This window comes from Podospora pseudocomata, chromosome 5 (assembly GCF_035222375.1).
Source record: "Podospora pseudocomata strain CBS 415.72m chromosome 5, whole genome shotgun sequence".
NCBI lineage: Eukaryota > Fungi > Ascomycota > Sordariomycetes > Sordariales > Podosporaceae > Podospora > Podospora pseudocomata.
The window spans coordinates 3,739,750-3,756,898 of record NC_085889.1 but is presented as its reverse complement, the minus strand read 5'-3'; the positions used below and the strand labels follow the sequence as shown (position 1 = coordinate 3,756,898).

Sequence of the window (17,149 nt, the reverse complement as noted above, 5' to 3'; positions counted from 1 at the left end):
ATAGGCCCTTAACAGATTTATAATAGGCCCTTAAAAGATAGATACCAGGCCTTTAAAGATAGATAATAGGCCTTGAGGAATAATTTATAGGCTCCAAAACATAATTAACATGCCTTTGAAGATAGTTAATGTTTCAAAGCATATCGACTATCTTTAAATGCCTATTGATTATCTTTTGAGGCGGGACAAGCAGTGCGGTTCTGGGCGTTTGTAGCAGGGAGAATGCAGCATTGGTACTCAAGTTGTCTTAAAATTGTATTCATTACGCTGATCGCTACAGTATGCCCATCATCAACAGAGTTCGAGCCCACTCCCCCCCCCCTCGCAGCAACACCACCCTACTTACTTCCCGAAGCCCTCTTGAGATTCTCCATAATGTTCTGAATATGCGCATTGTTCCCCAATGCCACCGGCGTCGGTGCAACCGCATTTTGCCCACCGCCGTAGTACCCTGCTGCTCCCTGGAACTGTGGTGGTTGTGGCACCCCATACTGTTGCGGTGGTGCTTGCTGCGGTACACCACCCTGCAAAGACCCAAGCAACGCATTGATATCAATCTGTGGAGCAGGTGCCCTGGCAGCAGCAGTCTGCTGTTGCGACTGCTGCTGGGTTTGGAGACCGGTCAACAGAGACCTCAAATAATCATTATCAATAGGCGTAGCAGGAGGAGCAGGAGCAGCTTGTGGAATGGATGACGCTGGAGGATAGCTCTGATATCCGGTGGCAGGCGGTGGAACAATGGGACTCTGATAAGGAGCAGTGGGAGCAGCAACAGGAGGAGGCTGGTAAGTTGGAGGATATGCCGCGACATGGGGCGGTGGAGGTGGTGGAGGAGCATGCACGACTCTCGTCTTCTCCCTCATGACCAGCCCACCCGCCAGTTCCGGGTTCAGCGAGTTGTAACTCTCAAACCGGATATTGCTCCCCGTGCCTGTGTTGCGGATGAACAGTTGCAGTGATATCAATCCCGAGTCACGGGATTTCTGGTCTAGGTCAATAATGGCATGAACACCTTCGAGCACCTGGCGCTGCACGATTGTATTGCGGGGAAAGCGAGGGTTGAGATGCATCACGGCTGTCTTGAGGCCATGGGCATGGAGAGCGTTCTGTACCCAGTCAACAAAGGGCCGGTCCAGATCTTGGAGGAGCAGGATCTGGACGTCTGGAACATCGTTGCCGTAGCGGCGAGGGATGTCGAGGCGGTCTACATCCGATGGGGTGCGGTGATGTGGACTGGGACTTCTTCGTCTGTAGGATTCACTGCCAAAACGGCTGCGCCGCGGCGACCGGGACCGGCGACGGTCGTGTGACATTGGACCGTTGTCGCGATCTCGAGCATAGAAGCCGCGAGGGTCGTCTCGGCGGGGCGAGGCGGAGCGGCGGTGGTCATTGGTTCTCTTCCAACCAGGGTCTCTCGGCTGGTTGTTCAAGTCGAGCCTGTCATTTGCCATGCCACGAGGACCACCGCGTCGATCTGGCGAGTGCCCTCTGTCATCTCCACCCTTTTTCTTTTGACGACGGGATATTTCGAGGTCTGTGTAACAGGTTAGTTAAGAGATTGTTTTTCATGGAGACAAGGGCACACTCACGAATACGGCGGCCACCAAGCTCCATGTCCTGACATGCCTCCAGTGCGGCCTGGGCTTCAGAAACGTTGTGGTACTGCACAAAACCATAGGCGCTCTTCATGGAAATCTGCGCTAGTCTGCCGTACTTGCTGAACACGGCGAACACCTCCTTCTTTGATACCCGATCGCTGGAGAGATTGCCTATACACATTTGTCAGTCGGCCTATGGACACCAGCAACATCGGGGCTAACATACCGACAAAGATACGGGCGCCTTCGGGGAACCTATCCCAGTTTTGTTCCGAGGTATACGTCCTCTCGTCGTTAACGAAGGTATCCCAGGCATGGTTGGAGAAGGAGGCTGCGTAACCGGCGCCAGCCGCTCCAGGAGCCGAGGCTGGTGGCTCCATGGAGTCAAGCGAATGTCTATAAGGTCCTAACGGGTGGTTGTGGTTGTGCGTGGGATTGGGACCACGTGGCTGATAGGCATGTGGTTGAGCCGATAATAATGGCTTGGGGGGCAGTGATGGGGGAAGGGGGCCTGAAATCAAAGGGGCGGATACGGATGATGGGGTATCTGCAGACGTGACAGTAGCAGTGGCTCGAGCAGTGATGTCGTCTACCAGCTTTTGGATGTCAGCGGCCTCAGCAGATGCAGCAGCGGACTTGTTGTTGGGGGTGGACGTCGGTGCGTCTGATGGACTGGAAGTTTCGGGGCCGCTGGACTGGGAAGGTGGCTCATTCTCAATGGATGTGAGCGTTGGCCAGCTGTTGACATTAGGCTGGGTTGCTGTCGACGATGCGGGTGGAGGAAGGCGATCTTCATGATGGGCAATGACAGCTGGAGCTGGAGCTTGAGCAGGTGCAGATGTGACTTGGTCATTCATGGAATTGGAAGCGGCAGCCTCCTCTGATACATCAGGCTGAGGCTCGCCAGCGCCAGCCTCGCTACTCGAGCTCTGGGGGTCGACAGGCGAATCAAAGCTTCTTGCATACTCATCATTGTCGGGAGGAGCATCGGCAGCACCGTCAGAGGTGGCAGAGGGCTTCTCGGCGGCCTCGTCCTCTTCACCGTAGTCAATGCTGCCGTCGCTATCATCGTGGAAGTCCGACGAGTCACCGGCCACTACGATAGTATCGGAGACTGGCGCAGGGGCATCCGGAGTCTCTAGACCGGGATCCACGATAATGCCGGACATGGCTGTGTCAGCGGTAGCTGCTTGGTCCTGGAGCATGGGCACCACAGAATTGCTCTGGATCTGGACAGAGATGGGCTTGGGCGAGAGGGGACTCAGACTGGCGGCGGCCACAATTTCGGGCGACTGTTCCGACATCAAGGGGGATGCGGGATGCGGGATGCGGACGTGGGACCAGAGAGATCAGAAAAAGAAAGAGAAAAAGCCGAATAAGTTTGGCGCAGAGACGTGAGAGGTGGAGGCAAGAAGGAACGGGGAAGGCTTGGGTTGGAAGAAAAGACGTGGGTGGACTTTAAAGTTTTGTTGTGTGGACTGTAGACGGGGGGTTTTGGCGATGGATCTTGTCTGGCGATGGATGGATGATGACTGACTGGATGCACAGAGTGAGAGAGGGGAGAAAGCGACTGGTTCTGGTTTTGTGATATTTTTTGCGGTGGCGGATGAAGGTTTGCAAAAAGAACGCCGACTGGGGACCCGTCACAAGCTCGCAGTCACTTTCGATGATGGAGGAGCCTGGGGGCAGTTGCAAGCGCAAGGCTGAGAGGAGATAAAACATATTATTATTTGCAGGAGGAAGAAAATTCTCGATCAAAAGCCCCACCCGAGCTTAGGGTTGCTTGGCGTGACCTGCCGTTCAGGGTTGAAGTGGGAGTGGGGTTCTTCAGCACAACAACGACCAATGAATGGATTGTCTTCCATTGTTTGCATTCCTCAATCAATAACAACAGCATCCATCAAAGAATGTCGCTGCTTCGTAGACCTCAGCCATTAAACCTCCTGTTTTCAGGAAGTCGCTGGGTGTCAGTACCACCATTCCCGCGATTCATTAGACACCAGGCCTTCGACGCATCTTTTGACGAAGAGCAGCTTAGTGAAGCCCGGAGATGGCACCAGTCATTCAAGATTGACAGTCTTCCAGAAGGCAACACATCGTTTGCCCGCTCATCCGGTCCTGGCGGCCAACACGTGAATAAGTTTGTGCATCTGCCACCGGTGTGTCGAGCCTCGGCTTGTTGACTGTCTGGGCAGGACGGAAACTAAAGCAACAACCACATGGCCTGTTCCACAGCTACTATCCAGACTCCCCAAACTGCTACATGCTGGTGTTAGGGAATCGAAATACTTTTCCAAGCGGAGTGACTCTCTGGTTTTCCAGGCCCAGACCCAGAGAAGCCGCACTGCCAACTCGGAAGAAAACCGACAGAAGCTGTTTGACGAGCTCCAGCTGCTGTATGAAGCCACCGTGCCAAACGCAACACGGCCAGAAAAAGCTGCCAAATATGAAGCACTGTGTGTAGCATCCATCTCCCAGTCTTTGATACCTAGTTACTGATCCCGTGACAGGAAGAAGAGCGCCACAGAGACCAGGATAAAAACCAAAAAGCACCATTCTTCCAAAAAGGCCTACCGGAAGGGGGCTTCAGAATGACAAGGCTGGTTACGGAGTTTATGATGGAAAACGGCACTTAGCTACCCTATTGTTTTGTGAACAAGACCAGCAATCAGATCGAGACTTGTGTGCTACGACCAAGGGGGTGGGGTGTGCTCGGTTCCAGGAACGAACGCTTCAGACTGCTATGCTAACTTGACACTACTTGGAGCACTGATGGCTACTTGCTGCAGAGTGGAAGCAGGAGACGGTGCTAAAACACCCTGTGGCGCGTCCACAGAAACTTGCCCCCAGGCCACGGCTCGTTGCACCGGGTGCGATGTTTGTCTGGCAATAGGACAACAGCAGCGCGGTAGCAGCGTGGTACAGAAAAGGGAGAAAATGGAATATCTTGAATATTTACCTGTCATTACACTTATCCGCCTTAATCCAATATAATTCTCTCGCTCAAGCAACTTTCTCCCAGGTCCTGGCAATCACACCTCACAACTCAAGAGTCAGTCATCACTGACCTCGCCGTCCCAATTAGGAAATCGCGAAGTCAATTGATGAACCGCGCTAGTGCAGCTCACTGTGGAGCCCCCATGATTGATAAGCCGATAAGACTTCTTGGCGACTCACCGCCCGGCAGAACAAAAAATAATTGAGAGCTCCCAGCACCTGCAGCTTGTCGCAAACTTAGGTCCCTCTCCAAATTCGTCCAAGGCCCAATTCGCAAAGAAGAAAGCCGCGACAATGACGACCCAAAAAGTAGTGTATGTTCTCTTGCTTTCTCTTGGCGTACATTGCTCGTCTCGACCAGTATTAATTGACATTTCTGCCTCACAGAGACTCCCGTATCCCAACACTAATCCGCAATGGCCTCCAAGAGAAGAAGCGCTCCTTCTTCGTCGTCGTCGGCGACCACGCCAAAGATGCCATCGTCCACCTCTACTACATCATGTCCAGCATGGAGGTGAGGCACAACAAGCAGGTGCTCTGGGCCTACAAGAACAAGCTCCTCGGCTTCACCTCCCACCGAAAGAAGCGAGAGAACAAGATCAAGAAGGAAATCAAGCGCGGGATAAGAGAGGCCAACTCCGAGGACCCATTCGAGCTGTTTATCTCTCTCAACGATATCCGATATGTCTACTACAAGGACACCGAGAAGATCCTCGGTAACACCTACGGCATGTTGATCCTCCAAGACTTCGAGGCCATGACGCCGAATATTCTCGCCAGGACGATCGAGACAGTCGAGGGTGGTGGTCTGGTTGTTTTGCTGCTCAAGGGGATGAACTCCCTGAAGCAGCTCTACACCATGTCTATGGATGTTCACTCGAGATACAGGACCGAGGCGCACGATGATGTTGTGGCGAGGTTTAACGAGAGGTTTATCCTTTCGCTCGGGAGCTGCGATTCGTGCCTGGTCATCGATGACGAGTTGAACGTGTTGCCAATTTCCGGAGGAAAGGGGGTGAAGGCGCTGCCACCACCGGAGGAGGACGAGCCATTGAGCAAGACGAAGTTGGAGCTGGAGAAGATCAAGGATTCGTTGCAGGATACACAGCCGATCGGGTCGCTTGTGAAGCTTGCGAAGACGACGGACCAAGCGAAGGCCCTGTTGACGTTCGTCGATGCGATTGCGGAAAAGACGCTCAGGAATACGGTCACGCTGACGGCTGCGCGTGGTCGCGGAAAGTCTGCGGCGATGGGCGTTGCCATTGCGGCGGCCGTAGCCTATGGATACAGCAATATCTTTATCACTTCGCCATCACCAGAAAACTTGAAGACACTGTTTGAGTTTGTGTTCAAGGGATTCGACGCGCTTGATTACAAGGACCACGCCGATTACTCGATCATTCAGTCGACGAACCCAGATTTCAACAAGGCGATTGTCAGAGTCAACATTCACAGAAATCACCGTCAAACCATTCAATACTTCCGCCCTCAGGATGCGCACGTTCTCGGACAGGCCGAGCTGGTGGTTATCGATGAGGCGGCTGCTATTCCCCTTCCCCTTGTCAAGAAGCTCATGGGCCCCTACCTGGTTTTCATGGCCTCGACAGTCAGCGGTTACGAAGGTACCGGTCGGTCGCTTTCGCTCAAGCTGATCAAGCAGCTCAGAGAACAGTCCATGACTGGTGGCAACCCGAATGGATCTGGCACTGCCGAGGTAGACAGAGCAAGCGGAAAGACTACCAAGGAAACTGCCGGTATTGGCGGTCGCTCCCTCAAGGAGATCACCCTCTCCGAACCCATCCGTTACGCCCAGGGCGACAGCGTGGAAAAGTGGCTCAACACCCTTCTCTGCCTCGATGCAACACTCCCCAGGTCAAAACTCAGCACCCAGGGCTGCCCCGACCCTTCTCAGTGCGAGCTCCTCCACGTCAATCGCGACACACTCTTCTCTTTTCACCCAGTCTCAGAGCGTTTCCTTCAGCAAATGGTCGCGCTCTATGTCGCTTCCCACTACAAGAACTCACCCAATGATCTTCAGCTCATGTCTGATGCGCCCGCCCACGAGCTTTTCGTGCTTACCGGACCCATCTCGGAAGGGAGACTGCCAGAACCACTGTGCGTCATCCAGGTGTCTCTGGAAGGTAAAATCAGCAGACAGAGCATCCTCAACAGCTTGGCCAGAGGGTCACAGCCAGCCGGTGATTTGATCCCCTGGCTGGTCTCCCAACAATTCCAAGATGACGAGTTCGCCTCTCTCTCCGGCGCCCGCGTTGTCCGTATCGCCACCAACCCCGACTACGTCTCCATGGGCTATGGCTCCAAGGCTTTGGAGTTGTTGGTCAACTACTACGAGGGCAAGTTCGCCAACCTGTCCGAGGATGACGATGTGACCATGGCCCAAGCCGCCCCAAGAGTCACGGGTGCCGAGCTGGAGAGAGGCAGTCTGTTCGATGACATCAAAGTCAGAGACATGTCTGAGCTCCCTCCCCTGTTCGCCAAACTGGCAGAGAGGAGACCGGAAAAACTGGACTATGTCGGTGTGAGCTACGGTTTGACGCAGCCGCTGCACAAGTTCTGGAAGAGGTCACAGTTTGCTCCGGTTTACCTGAGGCAAACGGCGAATGACTTGACGGGTGAGCACACGTGTGTCATGCTCAGGACGTTGCAGGACAGCAATGACTCGACTTGGCTGGGGGCTTTTGCGAATGACTTCCACAAGAGGTTTTTGTCGCTGTTGAGTTACAAGTTTAGGGAGTTCCCCTCCATCTTGGCGTTGACGATTGAGGAGAGCGCGCATGCGGGTGCCGAGTTGGACCCGTCAGCCAAGGCTGGGGAGTTGAGCAAGGCCGAGTTGGACAACGTGCTCACTCCTTTTGACCACAAGAGGTTGGAGTCGTATTCGAACGGGTTGCTTGATTACCACGTTGTGCTGGATCTTGTTCCTACTATCGCCCACTTGTTCTTCAACGGCAGGTTGAAGGATGTCAAGCTCAGTGGGCTGCAGCAGGCGATTTTGCTGGCGGTTGGTTTGCAGAGGAAGGAGGTGGATGTGGTGGCGGATGAGTTGAACCTGCCGGCGAGTCAGCTGCTGGCGATTTTCATCAAGATTATGAGGAAGATTGTGTCGCATTTGAGCTCGGTGGTGTCGGGGGCGATTGAGGCTGAGATGCCGGATCAGGGCAGGCTCGGGGTGAGCAGGGAGAATGCTTCGGGTGTGCATGATGATGAGGTGGTGGACAACAAGTTTGTGCCGTTGGAGACGAGCTTGGAGGATGAGTTGGAGGAGGCGGGAGATGAGGCTGCTGCGGAGCTGAGGAAGAGGCAGAGGGAGATGATTGATTCTTTGCCTTTGGATCAGTGAGTTTTATTTTCCAACGAACGGTCGGTGATTGTAGTTTGCTAATATGCTTGTCATAAGGTATGAGATTGAAGACGACGAGACAGTCTGGAGGGATGCCGAGAAACAGGTGCTCAAGGCGGCCAAGAGCGGCAAGTCAGGGACAACGGTGAGCGTCAAGACCAAGACAAAGCGCAAGGCTGTTGAGGATGGTGGTGAGGAGAAGGGACACTCCAAGGCGAAGAAGCCCAAGAAGGAGAAGAGCAGCAAGAGGTAATTCAAGAGAAGAGTATGTAGGGAGCTGTTTGTACTGGCAAAAGAAGATACCCAGTCTTGATTTGACAGGAATTGAATCAAGACTTTCCACAACCCTATTCTCTACAGACGGGACTCGTGATGTTACACAGACGTCCCAGCCAGATGTTTATGTTTGACAGGGGGAGCGAACCGTTGGGTGGACTCCTTGAACGGGGGGAAAGTGGGGCTCCCCACTCGACGCGATTGGTTGGGAGAACGAGGGGCAGAAACTGGGTGCTTGTCTCGAGTGGTCTGGGTCACGATGGAAGCTGGAGATGGGGTGCGGCTGACGGAGACAAATGCCAGAACGAGCTTCTTTTCTTTTTGTTGGTGTCTTGTTGACATAAAAGAGTCTTCAGTGTTTGCTCGTTGGGCAGAGTCAGCTTTGATACTACCTTAAGTTGTTGAGTTGGAGCCTCAAGTGGAAACAACAGCAGAAACAATCACACGAACCCCTCTCCTCGCCCTCCCACTCCCACTCCCCCGGCCGTCCCCTTGAGCTGTTGTGTCACTCTCCCCATATATATAATAGCAAAACCCCGGACTTATTCCCCCCCACCAACCTCCCTCCCTCCCAAACCAATCCCTCTATTTCTACAGAGACAAATCATCCAATCCCTTTTGGTCCGATTGGACCCCCTCTTTTGGCACTTACTTCTCACTGCGTCACAGCAAGGCTGGCTGGCTGGTTAGCTGCCCGACTGCGGTAAGAGGAGTTTTCCCCCCTTTGGCTACTGCTACACCAACAAGGATAAGGCTGCGCAAGGCGCCCAGGCAAACTATTACCGACGACGGCAACAACGACAAGTGTAAAGAACAGGTGGAGAGTGCGGTTGATCTTGTGGACCGGACATACACCACCGACGACGATACCGACAGTCTGCGCGCGCGCGCGAGCTTCGTAAGCGACACCGCCATACCGTCGACGACATACCTACCCAGCTACAGTTGACAGGCGGAAAAGAAAAACATCCCCAATCATGGCCACCCCCGGCGGCCGACCTGCCCAACCCAACATCCAACCATGCCAATACAAAGTCGGCAAGACCCTCGGCGCGGGGTCTTACTCGGTCGTGAAGGAGTGCGTGCACATTGATACCGGCAGGTACTACGCCGCCAAGGTGATTAACAAGAGGCTGATGGCTGGACGTGAGCACATGGTATGTTGGCCCCCCCTCCTTTGACAACCTCCCCAAGTGTCTGCTCTAACCTTGGGGGAAATGAACAGGTCCGCAACGAAATCGCGGTCCTCCGCAAAGTCTCCATGGGCCACCAAAACATCCTCACCCTCGTCGACTACTTTGAAACAATGAACAACCTCTACCTCGTAACCGACCTCGCCCTCGGCGGCGAGCTCTTTGAGCGCATCTGCCGCAAAGGCTCCTACTACGAATCCGACGCCGCCGACCTCATCCGCGCGACGCTCTCGGCGATAGCCTACCTCCACGACCACGGCATCGTCCACCGCGACCTCAAGCCGGAGAACCTCCTCTTCCGCACCCCCGAGGACAACGCCGACCTGCTCATTGCGGATTTCGGCCTCTCGCGCATCATGGACGAGGAGCAGTTCCACGTCTTGACGACCACCTGCGGCACGCCGGGGTACATGGCGCCCGAGATTTTCAAAAAGACGGGCCACGGCAAGCCGGTTGATCTCTGGGCGCTGGGGGTGATTACGTACTTTTTGCTGTGCGGGTACACGCCGTTTGATCGGGACAGCGACTTTGAGGAGATGCAGGCGATTCTGAATGCGGATTACAGCTTTACGCCGTTGGAGTACTGGAGGGGGGTGAGCGAGAATGCAAAGGACTTTATCAAGAGGTGTTTGACTATTGATCCGGGGAAGAGGATGACGGCGCATGAGGCGTTGCAGCATCCTTTTGTGGCCGGGTGGCTGAACAAGAATGGTGGTGGTGGGGAGGGGCAGGATGGGGAGGGGGATAAGGGGGCTAATCTGCTGCCGACGGTGAAGAAGAATTTCAATGCGAGGAGGACGTTGCATGCTGCTATCGATACGGTGAGGGCGATTAACAAGTTGAGGGAGGGGCAGAATGGGGGGGGGATGAACGGGGGGAGGAGTGGTGAGCCGGGACGGGGGGGCCTGCAGGCGCAGAGGGGGATACCGCCGGCGGGGGGCGTTGGAGTTGGGGGAGGGAGGGATGATAGTGGGATTTCGGGGATGGGGGGTTCGACGACCGGGAGTGGTGGGAGGGATAGTGGGTTTGTGAGTGGGGGGTCGCAGCAGCAGCAGCAGGATGGGGATGTTAGCATGGAGGATGCTCCTTTGGGGGGGGTGCCGGCTAGTTTGAGGCCGGGGAGTGAGGCGAACAGGGTTATTGAGTTGAGCAAGGGGCTTTGGAGCGGAGGGGAGAGTCGGCGATGATGATGTCTGAGAAGGGAGAGTGAAATGGGGGGAGGGTGTGTAATGATGGTCAGGTTTAGGTTTTTTGATGTTTCTTCCACTCAGGGAAGGGATAGCGGGTTTCCTAGTTGATGATTTGGGAGTAGTGCGTTTTCAACCAGGAAATGGGTCAGGAGCTCTACTACGGGACAGAGCTATGTTGATTAGGGACAGAAAGGGGTTTCTTTTCAGGTGAGGTGGGAGGATAACAGATACAAATACCAATATAGCGAGCGACTACAAGTTTTTTTTTAAAGTTTTTTTTCCTGTTTCAACAGATTCTGTTCTATGGTTCAGGGGATTATGTATGACATGTCTATGGAGACCCGACAAACCACACCTTGCTTATCATCAACAACTGGGCATAATATTTCTCCGTCAAATCATTTTGAACCAGAGAATAAAATTGTAAAAAGAGCTGGGTATCATATCTAAACAGTAGTTGTGTAAAAACTTGTATATAAAACCTTCCAATCTCACGCCGCCGCCGCCGCCCCCTTCCCACCCCCCTTCAAACCCCTGACCTCCTCCCTCAACCCCCTCACCTCCTCCAAAACCCTCTCCTCAAACTTGTCCTCCCCCCTCTCCATATACAACCTCCTCAGCTCAAACCCAACCTCAATCGCAATCAGTATTATAATAATCCACTCCAACCTCGTACTGTGGGCCTCGCTAGACATCTTCTCGCTGATATCCAACACCCCCTGCGTCATATTGATCACCTCCTGCGCATACGTCATCTTGTCATTCAACGTCTTGATCCTCACCCCCACATCCAGCGCCTTCCCAATCTTGGCGTAATACGTCTCCAGCTTCTCCTCGGTATCCCAAAAGATATCCGGCAGGGAGTCCGTCAGGTCGTTGTAGTGATTCAGCTGACTCCTCAAGTTCAACAGCTCGCCCGCCTTTTTGAGGATTAAATCTCTCGACAGCGGGGCGCGGAGCCCCTGGGAGAGCCGGTCGGGGATGTGGCGAGTGCTTTCGAGGTAGCGGGTCAGGGAGGACTCCAGCACCGCCAGCTTGGTGCTCCTTGCCAGGCCGGATGAAAAGGCGATTTTGGCCAGGGTTGTGTCGAGCCCCTCGCCGGATTCGAGTTCCCTTCTTGTGCCGAGGACTACTACGTCTCCATTCACCCTTGACTCCTCTGCCTCTGGGTCGGCGACGAACTCAAGGTCTTCCACCTCTTTGTTTTCGACAAAAGGCTGTTCCGCTGCTGGTAGCAAATGTTTCGTTGCGAGAGTGTTGACCACGTCAGGGGGGAGCGCCCAGGTGACCACCGTTCCTGAGGGGAAGACAAAGATATCCCCGTTGTTGAGACCGCGGGCGTGGACGACTTCGGAGAGTTCAAAGCCCGAGTTGTCAGGGTCGAGGGTGAAGTTGTGACTAGACAAGATATCGACCACTTTTTCCATGTCGAACGAGTCGGCTACGCAGACGGCCGAGATGGTGGAGGAGCCTTCTGCTGCGTCGGGGGCTTTTTCGGAGGGGGTTGGTTTGGGGGTGGGTTTGCCTTTTTGGGCTACGATGGCCACACGATGGAGGGAGTTGCGGAGGGGGGGCTTGCGGCGCTTTTGCTGCTGGTGGTTGTTGGGCTTGTCTGATCTTTCATCTTGGGCTTTGTCTTCCTTGGGAGTTGGTTTGGTGGGCGTCTTGGGTTCGCCGCCGTCTGCGCGGAGCAGGGAGGGAGTGATTTGAATCCCACGATAAGGCCGGGGGCTGTGACCCTGCGCAAGGAGGGGTCGTCGTGGGACATGGGCGAGGGATGTGCTGATGCTGCGGGTAGCAAAGCCGAGATGGGGGAGAATGGGCCTCATGTTGGTGCCATTGAGGGGATTGACTGAGGAGCCAATTGGAATGGTGGTGGGATATGGGCTGCCGAGTAGCCCTCGGACCTAGAGAAAAACGGAAAACAGGGTCCAGGGAGAAATCCCAAGATTTTATTTTCGGACGGCAGCTTCGGGGGAAGTTCTAAGTTCTCGGCTTCGAAAATCCCGGCCGGCAAATGGTAATTAATGTCGTCACGGCGGGGCATTATCGGATGTAATTACGTCAGATTTCGTAAACGGTGTAAAATACGCCCACCGTTGAGAGCTGCGACCACATCACCAAGCTCCACCTCCCCACCTGCCATCCAAGCTCAGGACATGTCACCCTGAACAGCCTTGAGCTTCTCACTTTTCTACCCAACCTAACATCCCTCTAACACGACGACAGCTCTGACGTCTCTTCCAGCAACCATGACGACCATGGAACACGACATCCGCCTCGAGGACTACCTCGACGACAAGCTCCAATCCACCACCGACTTCGATCACCTCGACACCCTCCTCTCCTCGGTTGAACACCAACGCTCCCAGCTCCAATCCCAACTCGACGACGCCACCGCCGCCCTCGCCCAGGCCAGGCAGTCGGAATCCGACCGCCAAAACGCCCTCATGGCCCAAATAGACGAGTTCCAAAGCCTCCAATCCTCCATCGACGTCCGCCTCCAGATCATCGCCTCCTCCGACGCCCCCGACGAAGCACTCAAACGCCTCGAGGCACCGATGGGACAGCTCCGCAAGGTGGACCTAGCCTACAAATACCTCCTCCTCCTCCAAGACGTGGCCAAACTCCGCCAGGAAGCCCGATCACACCTCCCCGAGTCTCCCAAGCAGGCGTTGGAGCCGTACACCAAGCTCAAGCAGCTCTGTCTTAGACTCAAGGAGCTTCAAAACAATGCAGACGGGGCAGCGGTGCATCTGGTTAACTTTGTCGAGGGGGTCACAGAGACGTTATGGGACGAGATGAAAGCCACCATGTCCGCCGAGCTGGAAGCGGTCCTCAAAGCTAGGAAATGGCCCAACGTTGATCCCGACAATGCAGAAGTGGATGAGGAGTGGCTTGGCTGTTTTGAGAAGCTGATTGATCTTCAGGTACCTGAAGTTCTCTACTCACCGACGGTGGTTACCCTTTTACCGTTTGAGGTCATGGCCCAGATTTTTGTCAAGGAGTTTAGGTTTCATTTTATGAGTGATAAACCCACCAGCGCGCCGCAGGCGATTGGGGCGCATTGTTTCCCTTGGTTTACTGCCTTGCTGGAGAAATGGGAGGATTTCCTGAGGGATAATTTTGGCGGGGTGTTGGCGGCGAGGTTTGCCGAGACGGGGGTGGGGGAAAGGATGGTGTATATGGATCCGGTGTGTGGGTTTATTACGGCCATGTTGCCGGTGGTGAGGGAGAAGGTGAGAGATACGCTTGAGGCTACGAGGGGGGATGCGGCGTTTTTGAGCAGCTTGATGGGGCAGCTCATGAGTTTTGATGAGACGTTGAGGGGAGGGTTCGCGTATGATGGGGGCGATGATGATGTGGAGGAGGGATGGGGGGGTTTGACTTCGGAAGTCCTGCAAGATCACTTTAGAACTTGGTTGGAAGCCGAAAAACAGTTTGCGCTCGAGAGATACCAAGGTATCATGAAGACTCAGGATGCGAGGATGATCGACTATGATTTTGCTGGAGCGGGGAAGACGAAGCCGACGTTTGCGGCGGTGAGGGTGACGGATTTGCTGAAGAACGTCACGACGCAGTATGAGAGGGTGAGGAGGTTTTCGCACAAGTTGAGGTTTTTGATTGATATCCAGCTTACTATTCTGGACGAGTATCATGACCACTTGAGGGGGACGCTGGAGGCGTATTTGAGCATTACGTCTACGGTAGGGAGGGCGTTTGGGGTGACGAAGGAGCAGATTGCTGCGTTGGAGGGGACGGGGGCTTTGGAGACGTTGTGTAAGGTCTATGGGAGTGCGGATCATGTGGTGAATGCGCTGAAAGATTGGAGCAACGAAGAGGTATTCTTTCCCCCTCCCTTTCTTTTTTTTTCTTTTTCTTTTTTGCACCCCCGAAAAAAGCTAACAGGCAAAAGTTCTTCATCACCATGTGGGAACAACTCCAAAGCCGCGCCAAGGTTACCGAAGACCAAAGCAACCTCGCCGGCGGCATGAGCTACGACCACGTCCGGAACCGCACCTCGGCTGTTGTCGGCACAGAAGACAATGACAATGGCGTCCTCTTTGACGAGACCATCGCCGCCTACAGCGCGAGAAGGCAAACCGCCCAAAAGCTCTTGTCGGAAGCACTAGCCAGCTCCCACCACAAAATCTTCAGAGCCTACCTCCACCGCGCACAGTGGACCACCATCTCGGACGAGGTTGATAATCTGGCCATCACGGCCGAACTAGATGAACCACTCCGTATCCTCAAACGAGACCTCGACTTCCTCTCCCGGGCACTGGGGACCGCTCCCTTCCGCAGGGTTTGGCGGCAGGCGCTGGAGAAGCTGAATGATATTCTCTGGACGGAGGTGCTAATGTCGCACAAGTTCACCGCTTCAGGTGCAGCACAGTTTGCGAGGGATCTGACCGCGATTGAGGGGGTGGTGGAGAGGTATATCCCCGATGGGTCGAGTGCCTTGGGGAGCTTGAGTGATGCGGTCAGGTTGTTGAATTTGCCGCTCGAGGGAGAAGGAATGACGTTGAAGAAGGCCACAGACATGGTTTACACAGACAATACCGAGGCGAAGAAGATGCTGGAGGAGGTCGGGGTTGCGGATGGGGGCTTGACGGCTGCGAATGCGAGGCAGATTTTGGGGAGGAGGGTTGAGAATGCCGAGTAGGAATAGAAGAAGAACAAATCGCTTCATTTGGCTAGAAATCTAGAGAAGGGGAAAAAAAAAAAAAAATCAAATGGATATCATCCGACCCTTTGGTGTACAATATCCCGACCAACATGCAATACATTCGCTTTCGTTGAAGACTCCCCAACTCCTTGACGTGGTGGACCCGAGCCCGTTGAGGAGCATTCCCATCACTCCCCTCTCCTCTTGTCTTTCATCTAGTTAATAGCCCTCATCGTCATCTCCACGACGGCAAACGTCCCCGCACTGACAGGCATGGCCCTCAGCAGCGTTGGCCCCAAGCCCTTCCAAAACCCCCTCATCCCCTCCTGCCTCCAAACCTGCGCGAAACAATGCCTCATATTCCTATATCTCTGCTGCCCCTGTCCAAACCCGTCGGTCTGCATCTTTGACTTGACGACATCAAACGGGTAACTCCCCAACCACAGCGCCTCCCCGGCAAGCCCACCATACAGCGCCACCTTCCAGCTCGGGATTTCCTTACGGTCGACCCTGTTGCGCTTCGCGTCCGAATTCATGAGCCACTCAAACGACAAGAACCACAGCCCGTACGCCTGCGCTTCTCTGATCAAAGTGACCGCCTGTCCGCGGTAGAGGCCGTGGGTAACCCCCCCCTGGCGGACGAGCTGTCTGACGCAGTCGAGCGGGCCGGAGTAGAGACGTGCCGGGCCGTGGGGTTGGGTTTGCAGGCGGATGCGGACGTGTTCGATGGGGCCGGAGAGGACGGAGTTTGCTACTCCGGCGAAGGCGCCGGCGGAATAGTATTGGGAGTATGAGAGTTGGGATTGGGAGGGGGGGAGGGAGGATTCGAGGTGGCGGCGGGCGTAGTGGAAGGCGCCGAACTGGATTGAGACGCAGGCGCCGATGCCGAGGAGGGGGGTGAGGGTTCCTTTGTAGAAGGCTAGGGGGCCTTCGTTCGTGTAGATTGAGGTTGCGGCGGCGAGGGCGGAGGGGTAGAGGGTGGAGGTTTGGAGGCGGACTTTGACTATGTCGAAGGGTTGGCCTTGAGTAAGCAACAACAGGTTAGTACGGGGATGGATAGAAAAAGAGGTGTTGAATTTTGAAGGGGGGTTCATTACCGATCAGGACCTGAGCAATTCCGCCTGCTGCGCCGGAAAACAAATCTTTGAATGTCTGGGATGCGCCGCCGCTTGAGGGGGCAGGTTCGGGGAGGGCGAGGTCTTGGGGGGTTGTTGGGGCGGCCATCTTTATGAAGTCTGAATTTGTTGGAAAAGGAGAAGAAAAGAAAAAAAAAAGAAGAAGAGGCTCTCAACAACGACAACAACAACGACAACCGTCCGGCCCTGCAAAAATCACAATGGGTGTGTGTTATCTTTCCCAAAAAATAAAAAAGGGCCGGTCTCGGGTTCGTGGCCGTTTATAAGACGTGGTGGTGGGGTGTGGGGTCGTTGTATCTATTCTGTACCTTGGGGTAAACGAACTGTGGAGGACCTGAGTGAGAGAGAGTGTGGGGAACCTGAACTGGCAGGCGAGGACAGGGGGCTGATGGCGTGCTTTGGGGTTTCAATATCGGGGTAGATGCATAACACTGGTTGACGAAGATATGGCTGTTGGTGTTGTCCTGGAGGTAACATATTGATCAATGAAGGATAAAATAAAGATTCGAAGCTGGAATGTTTTGGGGAGTGGGATTTCGACATGTTGAAGGGTACATTGAGGTGGTGGAAATATAAAAGGCAGTCTCGAGCAGGGGACAACGCAGATGTATGCATATATCCGATTTCACGATATCAAGGACTGGCATTCTAGATTTTGAGAGGCGTTCAACGTGAACATTGGCAAGGAGCACGCCATTGGTGGGATAGATATTTTGACTCATCATGTTG

General features: G+C 54.4%; 7 protein-coding genes across 7 annotated transcripts; 4 read left to right on the top strand and 3 right to left on the bottom strand.

Annotated features, from left to right (window-relative positions):
- Window positions 1–248: 248 nt before the first annotated feature.
- Window positions 249–3,316, bottom strand: NAB3 (nuclear polyadenylated RNA-binding protein 3). The gene is made up of 3 exons (XM_062891323.1): window positions 1,825–3,316; window positions 1,590–1,769; window positions 249–1,534 (listed from the first exon to the last, which is right to left on the bottom strand). Exons 1-3 carry the CDS (start codon window positions 2,900–2,902, stop codon window positions 339–341), a joined length of 2,454 nt encoding a protein of 817 aa, XP_062742655.1. The 5' UTR covers window positions 2,903–3,316; the 3' UTR covers window positions 249–338.
- Window positions 3,317–3,505: 189 nt separating this feature from the next.
- QC762_509070 (uncharacterized protein) lies at window positions 3,506–4,193 on the top strand (the record flags this gene model as incomplete). The annotated part of the gene is made up of 3 exons (XM_062891322.1): window positions 3,506–3,738; window positions 3,794–4,054; window positions 4,109–4,193. 3 exons carry the CDS (start codon window positions 3,506–3,508, stop codon window positions 4,191–4,193), a joined length of 579 nt encoding a protein of 192 aa, XP_062742654.1.
- A 696-nt stretch (window positions 4,194–4,889) lies between these two features.
- NAT10 (N-acetyltransferase 10) lies at window positions 4,890–8,371 on the top strand (the record flags this gene model as incomplete). Its single annotated transcript, XM_062891321.1, has 4 exons — window positions 4,890–4,909; window positions 4,983–7,952; window positions 8,014–8,221; window positions 8,317–8,371. The coding sequence occupies 3 exons, from the start codon at window positions 4,890–4,892 to the stop codon at window positions 8,207–8,209; spliced, it is 3,186 nt and encodes a 1,061-aa protein (XP_062742653.1). The 3' UTR covers window positions 8,210–8,221; window positions 8,317–8,371.
- An 838-nt stretch (window positions 8,372–9,209) lies between these two features.
- cmk1 (Calcium/calmodulin-dependent protein kinase type I) lies at window positions 9,210–10,612 on the top strand (the record flags this gene model as incomplete). The annotated part of the gene is made up of 2 exons (XM_062891320.1): window positions 9,210–9,389; window positions 9,458–10,612. 2 exons carry the CDS (start codon window positions 9,210–9,212, stop codon window positions 10,610–10,612), a joined length of 1,335 nt encoding a protein of 444 aa, XP_062742652.1.
- Window positions 10,613–11,106: 494 nt separating this feature from the next.
- On the bottom strand, window positions 11,107–12,444 carry QC762_509040 (uncharacterized protein; the record flags this gene model as incomplete). Its single annotated transcript, XM_062891319.1, has 1 exon — window positions 11,107–12,444. One exon carries the CDS (start codon window positions 12,442–12,444, stop codon window positions 11,107–11,109), a length of 1,338 nt encoding a protein of 445 aa, XP_062742651.1.
- A 352-nt stretch (window positions 12,445–12,796) lies between these two features.
- Window positions 12,797–15,387, top strand: QC762_509030 (uncharacterized protein). The gene is made up of 2 exons (XM_062891318.1): window positions 12,797–14,457; window positions 14,532–15,387. Exons 1-2 carry the CDS (start codon window positions 12,868–12,870, stop codon window positions 15,279–15,281), a joined length of 2,340 nt encoding a protein of 779 aa, XP_062742650.1. The 5' UTR covers window positions 12,797–12,867; the 3' UTR covers window positions 15,282–15,387.
- Window positions 15,337–16,508, bottom strand: YMC1 (carrier protein ymc1; the record flags this gene model as incomplete). The annotated part of the gene is made up of 2 exons (XM_062891317.1): window positions 15,337–16,305; window positions 16,382–16,508. The coding sequence occupies 2 exons, from the start codon at window positions 16,506–16,508 to the stop codon at window positions 15,500–15,502; spliced, it is 933 nt and encodes a 310-aa protein (XP_062742649.1). The 3' UTR covers window positions 15,337–15,499.
- Between the last annotated feature and the right edge of the window lie 641 nt (window positions 16,509–17,149).

Coding starts and splice junctions, on each gene's coding strand:
- NAB3 (XM_062891323.1), bottom strand. CDS start 2,902: ATGTCGGAACAGTCGCCCGAAATTGTGGCCGCCGCCAGTCTGAGTCCC. Junction 1,770..1,824: donor AGGCGCCCGTATCTTTGTCG/GTATGTTAGCCC, acceptor AAATGTGTATAG/GCAATCTCTCCAGCGATCGG. Junction 1,535..1,589: donor GCTTGGTGGCCGCCGTATTC/GTGAGTGTGCCC, acceptor CCTGTTACACAG/ACCTCGAAATATCCCGTCGT.
- QC762_509030 (XM_062891318.1), top strand. CDS start 12,868: ATGACGACCATGGAACACGACATCCGCCTCGAGGACTACCTCGACGAC. Junction 14,458..14,531: donor AAGATTGGAGCAACGAAGAG/GTATTCTTTCCC, acceptor AACAGGCAAAAG/TTCTTCATCACCATGTGGGA.